The sequence below is a fragment of the Oncorhynchus kisutch genome, linkage group LG8, assembly GCF_002021735.2.
Source record: "Oncorhynchus kisutch isolate 150728-3 linkage group LG8, Okis_V2, whole genome shotgun sequence".
NCBI classification, from domain to species: Eukaryota; Metazoa; Chordata; class Actinopteri; order Salmoniformes; family Salmonidae; genus Oncorhynchus; species Oncorhynchus kisutch.
In genome coordinates, this window is record NC_034181.2 from 44545721 (window position 1) to 44553220 (window position 7500).

At 44.0% G+C, this 7500-nt stretch overlaps 1 protein-coding gene across 7 annotated transcripts in view; it reads left to right on the plus strand.

Moving 5' to 3' along the window:
- LOC109895623 (multiple C2 and transmembrane domain-containing protein 1) overlaps nt 1–7500 on the plus strand; it is a 212987-nt gene that overhangs the window by 148926 nt on the left and 56561 nt on the right. For all 7 annotated transcript variants that reach the window (XM_031830424.1, XM_020489477.2, XM_031830422.1 and 4 more), the window contains 4 exons: nt 2592–2694; nt 4128–4230; nt 4619–4720; nt 5187–5261. In XM_031830424.1, the coding sequence (XP_031686284.1) occupies nt 2592–2694; nt 4128–4230; nt 4619–4720; nt 5187–5261 (383 nt within the window). The remainder of the gene's footprint in view (nt 1–2591; nt 2695–4127; nt 4231–4618; nt 4721–5186; nt 5262–7500) is intronic.

A 7500-nucleotide genomic window follows, 5' to 3' on the forward strand; every position in this document is an offset into this window, starting at 1 on the left:
AAAACATTTCAATCGTTTTCAGTGATTTGATTTCGGTTAATTGCAGCTCATTCGAGAGTAATATCTTGTATATTCTAGTGACCACACAAATAGCATGAACAACTGGTTGTTGGTGCAGTAATTTAGGAAGATGTAATATATTGTTCAGAATTTAGAAAAGGAATCCCCCAAAAACATAAAACAGCAGAACTTTATACTCAACACTCCCCAGTGTTTTCTGAATTGCATATGGAAATTCACAATATTCATTACTTGAACAAAGTATAGAGCATGTGAAAAGGGTGAACCCACTCGAATAACTGATAGGGAATTATTGTGATAGGGAATTAAGTTGAGTGTCGATATCAACTTGAAGCGTATCGGCAGATCAATACGTGCCACAAATAGATGCGGGAGGCCACACCTACGGCTCCGCATTGATCACCGTGACATTTGTTTAGCTCTCCAACGAAATGTTCTGCCCTTGTCACAACATTGGAAGAAACTCACAGGAATCAATGGAGCCTGTCCCCGACGCGCCGCCTCAATGGGGAATTGATGCGTGAACCCAAAATTCAGCCTCGCCTTCAACCCCATTTTGTTCTGTTATTAACTTAATTATTAAAAGCAACCCGCACACTCTTGGAAGTGATTTTATTTCACGTTACGCTCTTGGGGAATTTGAATGGGATATGTTTCTCTCTCCCTGACCTAGCTTTTAAGAGTGATCTTCTTGAACAAACAGCAAAAGTGTTCCCAACAGTTCTGGTAAAAGTATAGATCAAAGCTGGAATTAAGAGTTTGTCGGGGGGGGGGGGGCAGTCCTTTACAAAGAAACAGTAACATGTATTTCCATACACAAACACAGAATATGTAGGACATTGGCTGAGATTAGTACAGTATGCTACTCTCTGGAGAAGTGTCCAACCAATACGTCTCTATTTCATGGCTATCAAATTGTGTGTTTTTCTTTCAACTCCAAAACTTTGGAGAATTACGTAAGACAAAATATTCTGCCAAATGTGACTTTTGTTCATGCGGCTGAGGATGTATCTCCCGCACGGCTATCATCTCCATGGTGTCTTGGCGTCATGCTACTCATTGAATGGGGGATTACGTCAGCCTGTCTTTCTTCTTTGAACAGTCAGCTCAGTCAGGTGTAAGAACACAGACTATCCAGTAGCAGCTCACTTTGTCGGGGCTAACCATCCCATGTCCTCCCTCAAATACACAGGCGTCGAGCGTGCTGCTCTACCAAGGAGAGGAAGGTAACATGGAGATCCTACTTCGACAAAAGGAGGCTTACTGGATGTCCTCTCTGAAAACATTGACCCCTAGTGGTCTGAATATGGACTTTGATCTCGGGCCCTTCTTATGAACAAATCTTTGTTTTATGAACAAATGTATATATTCTTTCTACAGCTTGTTAGTGTACACCTAACGTGTTCCCCCTGTTCATGATGCTCATTATACATTAAGGTTGAACCCAAAGATTACATGTAGCAAATGTGAAATGAAATACAAAAGAATTATGTGGATTTGAAGTAAACAATAATGTATGTTGATGCTAATATGAGGTATTCCATTTAGTTTCTATATGATAACAATAGCGTAATATATTTAATATTCCATAAACTATTTATTTGTTTACATCTTTTGTTTTCGAACAGATTCACAAATTCATTTGAATTGACTTATCATTATGACACACCCCTCACTGTTGTCGTTGGTTGCACTAAATTGCACTGTTTTGTCTACATAACCTGGTCCAAGTGTTCTTGACATTACCCCGAGGAAGGCACAGTGATGCCGAAACGTTGGTAAATACCCATGAAATTGCTGGGAGTTTATATATGGAGTGTGTGACTCTCTTTATTTTGATAGTCTTTCTTAAACACGCTGCCATCACATGATTTGGCTTAGTATACAATATAATGTCTGTCCGAAATAGCAGAGCCAGTATTATAAGGGATAACACATTGCGTAGATCATGTGTAGATAACGTCAATCTTTCTGTGATTAGTGAAATGACATCAGTGTGTTCCTCTTGCGCTGTCTCGTCCGTCTCTTACTAAACTCCCTAGCTCCTCTCCCCCTTCCTGCCTCTTCTCAGTCTCATCCCTGTCAGACAAGATGTCTTCTCTCTCTCTCTCTCTCTCTCTCCCTCTCTCTCTCTCTCTCTCTCTCCATTGCCCCAGGCAGAGTTTCCGTAGTGCTTATCAGTGTCCGAGCGCTAGGATCCTTGTAGCAGGGCCGGTGATTTAGTATAGCATGGGGTAAAATAAATGTATCACATTGTTACTCTGGGTTATAAATGGTGGCTGGAGCTGTCATGCGGTGAGGAGGGTGAGGAGGAGGAAGGGTGGGGAAGAGCAGGAGGGCTATGTGGCTGGTAATTCTCTGATCAGCTCCTGGCTGTTTCCCTGCGCCTCTTTATCAGGTAGAAAGCTAAGCGCTACTGCTAACCACCAGCGCTGCTTCCTCCGTAGGCTCCGTAGGCCAGCCGACACTGGATTAGACAGGAGTAAACCAGACAGAGATAAAGCTAATACAACTCCTCTTTTTATCGACATGTCTCTCTCTCTCTATCTCGTTCTGTCTCCCCCTCGCAGGCAAGAGTGACCCCTTCTGTGTGGTGGAGCTGAGTAATGATCGGCTACAGACACACACCGTCTACAAGAACCTCAACCCCGAATGGAACAAGGTCTTCACCTTGTGAGTGCACTTCTGCACCCCATGTTGCCACAGACGTACCCACTCATGATCTCATACTGGGTGGTCTCTCTATTTGTCATTCTCTGATTCTATCGCTCTCCGACACATGCCGCTACTTGATGCACACACACAAATCAAATTCTGTTTGTTCTTAAATGTACTGTTGGGTCAATTGTGTTACACCTATACCTAATAAAATAAGAAAATAAATCTATGTTATTTTAAGTATTACAATACGTTTTAAATACATTGATGGATAACCATATGCCTCAATTGTATTGTTATCATAACTTTAATACAAGCGACGATTGTAACAAAGCAATTATAGTTATTACATTTACAAAAAAAAAAAATCTAAACAGCCTCATTTTAAAAACATGTTCACACTCCCAGTTATCTTTGTTTCCAATTAAGCCATGTGTTTACATTTGCAATAGGATGTTGTAAAAATGTAAGTGTTACAGTGGAAATGTTATTGTGGAATGCACATGACAATGCCCATTTTTAATGGCGAATTCTCACATTTCTGCAGATATCTCGATTTATCGTTGTGTGGATTAAGCACATTTTCTAAAACATCTTGATTGAATAATAGAATCAAACACTGCCATTTCCAATGTGTTTTCATTCAACTAGCCAAACATTGCACCGTGTAATGCACTTAGCCTTCTGTATGTCATAAAAATATATTTTGATGAAAAAAAAAAATATCAACTTTATATTTTGTTTTGTCTTTTCTTTTTTTTTAGGGGAGGGGGGGGGGGGGTAACAGGTACAAAAACAATTAAAGAGTTGCATCCAAAGATAACCCCAACCCATTCCACTTCTCAGTCTCCATCCGCCCGCCCGCGTCCTCCCTCCCCATCTCCCATCTATTTATTTGACAGTATTATTGATGATTCCTACATTCATACATCGATACGTCTCATACAAAACATAGCTAATGCTAGTAAACCGCGGAGATTGAAACTCTGACGTCTACGTTTCGTTCCCTGCTTTAATCTTTCCGCCTATCAATGTCTTTTTTTGATTGACATGCCATAGTTTGAATTGGATTCTAAAGACATGACTATGTACACATGTTGATTTCAAATCCATATTATTTATTCAAAATCTTCTTCATGGGGAAATAGACTAGCGAAATCCCGTGGAAAGCTGGGTCATTGAGTCGTCCTTTGCGCAATGCTGCGCCTATCTGCTCTCTCTCTCTCTCTCTCTCTCTTTCAGACTAACCTCCTTTCTTTCCATCAGCATCCTCGCTAGCCTACTTTTCAAAGATGACATTTCGCAAACCGTGATAACCCTTCCTCCTACAACTCACATACTCTTTAGTTGAGCACACAGGTCATAGAGGACTGTAGTTACATCGTGCTATGAGCGGTGTGGGCAGGTGTCTGATTGTAGTGGTTTAATTGTTGTTCTGTGGCGAGCAGCAACGTGAAGGACATCCACTCAGTGTTGGAAGTGACGGTGTACGACGAGGACCGAGACAGGAGTGCAGACTTCCTGGGGAAAGTGGCCATCCCTTTACTAAACGTGAGTCCTCCTGATGAAATGTATCTGCTATCTCTATCGACTCCCCCTTGGGGAAATACTGTTGAGACAAACACAACGTTTCTTTTGCAACTGTGGATGAGACTGTGTTATCATTGAGAGAGAGAGAGACAGAGAGAGACAGAGAGAGAGAGAGAGCGAGAGAGAGAGAGAGAGAGAGAATGTGAATGTGGTAATGTTGGGCTGATTCCCCAGGATAGTTAATTTCTCCCTGACAGTGCTGTGGTGGTAATGAACAGGTACTTGTCAGAGTTGCCACAGTTGTTTTGGGCTCTCTGTCAGATGCAGCAGCTGGGGTTCAAAGGTGGCCCAGGGAGTGTATTCAGCCGGGTATTGCCAGACAGACGGCTGTCATGTCCCTCTCCCGCAGATTCAAAATGGTGAACGGAAAGCCTACGCCTTGAAAAGCAAGGAGCTGACAGGGCCAACAAAAGGGGTCATCTTTCTCGAAATAGACGTGATTTTTAATGCTGTAAGTCTTTCTTTTTTCCTTCTCCTCCCCTTTTTTTCCTACTATGCCCCCCCCCCCCCACACACACACACACTCCCTCCCCGCTCCAGAATTGTCGTCTTTATGCTGTTTGTCCTGCCTCCCCTGCCGTCCCTTGTCCCCCGTCCTCATTTTCAGTTGAATTATCGAACACTCCCACTCAGCTGCCTTTGTTCGCCCATTTATTCTCACTGTGTGTGTCCTGCCGGCGGCCATCTTAGTTCTGTGTGCGATGGAGAGAGCTCTCGCTATAGCCCGTGACACAGGGCATATGTACTGCCGTGACTCACAACAACATACATGTAATGCATTTAACACAGTCATTTCAGAAATCTGTCTATGCCATTTTGTGAACGATCCCAGTAGATATAGGACCATATTGTGTTATTGTGATAATGTCCTGATAATTGGCTGTGTGTTGATTATATGTCTATTATCCCCACACCAGGTGAAGGCCGGTCTCAGGACTTTAATACCCATCGAACAGAAATACATTGAGGATGAACCCAGAGTTTCCAAACAGGTAGGTCAACACCAACGCCCTCTAACCTGCTGGCCCGTTTAGCTCGGCGTCTACCACCGTCCTCCATTATATTACAAATGTTAACAAAACCCAACCGGTCATGAGTGGCATCTTGTGAGGCCACAACAGTGTGGGCAGGAGGGAGAGAAAAACGTCCCTCCCCCCCCTCCCGCCCCCCCGGCTCTCTCCTTTACTGTGAGTGGTGAATAGAAATGTCAAGCTGTCAGCTCTGGGGGTGTATAAGTAGATTGGCCATCCTTAGTTGGCCCTCTGTGCCACTGCTGATTTGCACTTCATTGTCACGCCGCTCAATGTGGCGGCCCCACAAAGGGCTGAATCGTGGGGGCTTGCCCACATCAGACGTGTCACATAAACGCCGTTTGGGCTGAGCAGTCACCCACTCTTATACCCTTTTGTCTCTCTCCCCTCCTCTTCCCTCTCGCTCTCCTTCTCTCTCCCGGTGCCAAAAGATGCCCACTCTGCACTTTCCCCTGTGTGCTCCTCCCCACCCTCCCTGTTTGCGCGTCTCTATGTTCATCTGCACTTCACCTCTGACTCGTAGAGATGCCCCATGTCAACGTCTCTGAATGATGATGTCATCGATTGCTTTAGAGAGATTGCCCCGGTGAGGGCTCTTTTGTGTTGGGCTAGTCCCCGCTGTGGCCCGCTGCCTGTCCTTACACACACAAACCCCAAAAGTTGGCAGTTAAATACAGACATTATAAGACATTATAATTAGACGGTTAATATCTGGAATGCAGGATATTACCAGAGCCGGGACCTAAGCAGGAGAAACTACGCATCGTAGTTATAGCCTATAACTAGGGTCCAGGGTTTTTCTTGGTCCAGTCATGTGATCATGGGAAAAACTCCTGGCCCTAAATATTAGTACTCACGTTGGTTGCAACGAAATGCGCGGAGCAAACACAGTAGAGAGAGACTTTAGAGTAGTCTTTCTGCTGCTAGTTACAGTTGCGTGATCAAAGCGTGGCCGCGTGAGACCATGCGGGGATGCGGGTGACTCAGAGTGCTGTTGTCTGCAGGGGATGGATGTCCCCAACAGGACACCGTAGACACACAGTCATTCTCAGTTCACCACTACTCTCCGTTGAATAATGGATTAGGCGGTGGTGTAAAAAGCACAATTCCCCCTTAAACATCCCCGAATCCTCTTAAAGACACATCAGAATAGATATTCCCTCTTCGGGGACTACTTCCTGGATGTGACCTGATTGGCTGACTTCTATTCTGTCATGTCGTTATGGCATTCCGTGATTGGAACACAGCGGAATGGGACTGCGATGCTTTCTCCCTCGCTGGCCAGATGCCTGCATGGACTCCCTAGGGATGTGAAATCATCACAGGCCGTGAACACTATTACTATGATTTAACTCCATTTGATGAGCTAGCTTTAAAAAGACACCGCCTCAGTGAACTTGACTTGATTTTAGCGATTGGGTTTCCTTGTACGCTCAGCATTTCGTTAACGTTATTGTGCCAATACTTGACCCAACACTAGGCTGGGTGACGTGATGGGGTCTGAGAAACGAAATGTATTGTGTTTTTTTTGGCTCCAGTATCTCATACCCCATTACATTGGCAGCGACATTACTAGGCAATATTGCCTAAAACATGTTTTATTGACGTTATTATGGCCTGAAGACGTTTTGACCCACGGCGTGGTTGAATACTTCATTCTGCTTGGTCGTGTTAGAAGTGGATTTTTCATAGTAAATGTGTTTTTATATATCTTTTAATAATTCGATAGTCACTACCACATACCGAGGGACATTGTTGGGGAATCGAACTAATAGTTAACATGCGATGGTTTTATTGACCTATTGACGATGACATGTCATGAGCAACTAATACCCAGGGCTGACAAGGCCATAGAAAATGGTAACACTTAGAGCGGTAGCAAAGGCAACGCGTAGGAAAGACAGTTGCGGACTTAGGCAGGAAAGCTCATTGAGATGTGATGACAGACGCTGACGTAGCGTTCGAGTTCCAAAGGAGTTCTCCGAGAAAATGTACCTCTGCCAAGTATTTCCCAAGCGTCAGGGTCGGGGGATTTTCGCAAACGTCTAAGATACAATCTTGTTCGTTATCAGTCACCTGTGGCCTGTTTTTCGTTTTATTGGACCAATCCCATGGTTTTAAGCCAGCCTATTATCAGACAGCTGCAAGATTGCTTTACACGATTCCTCCTCTCCTGTTTTTAGACAAGCGTCATCTATAT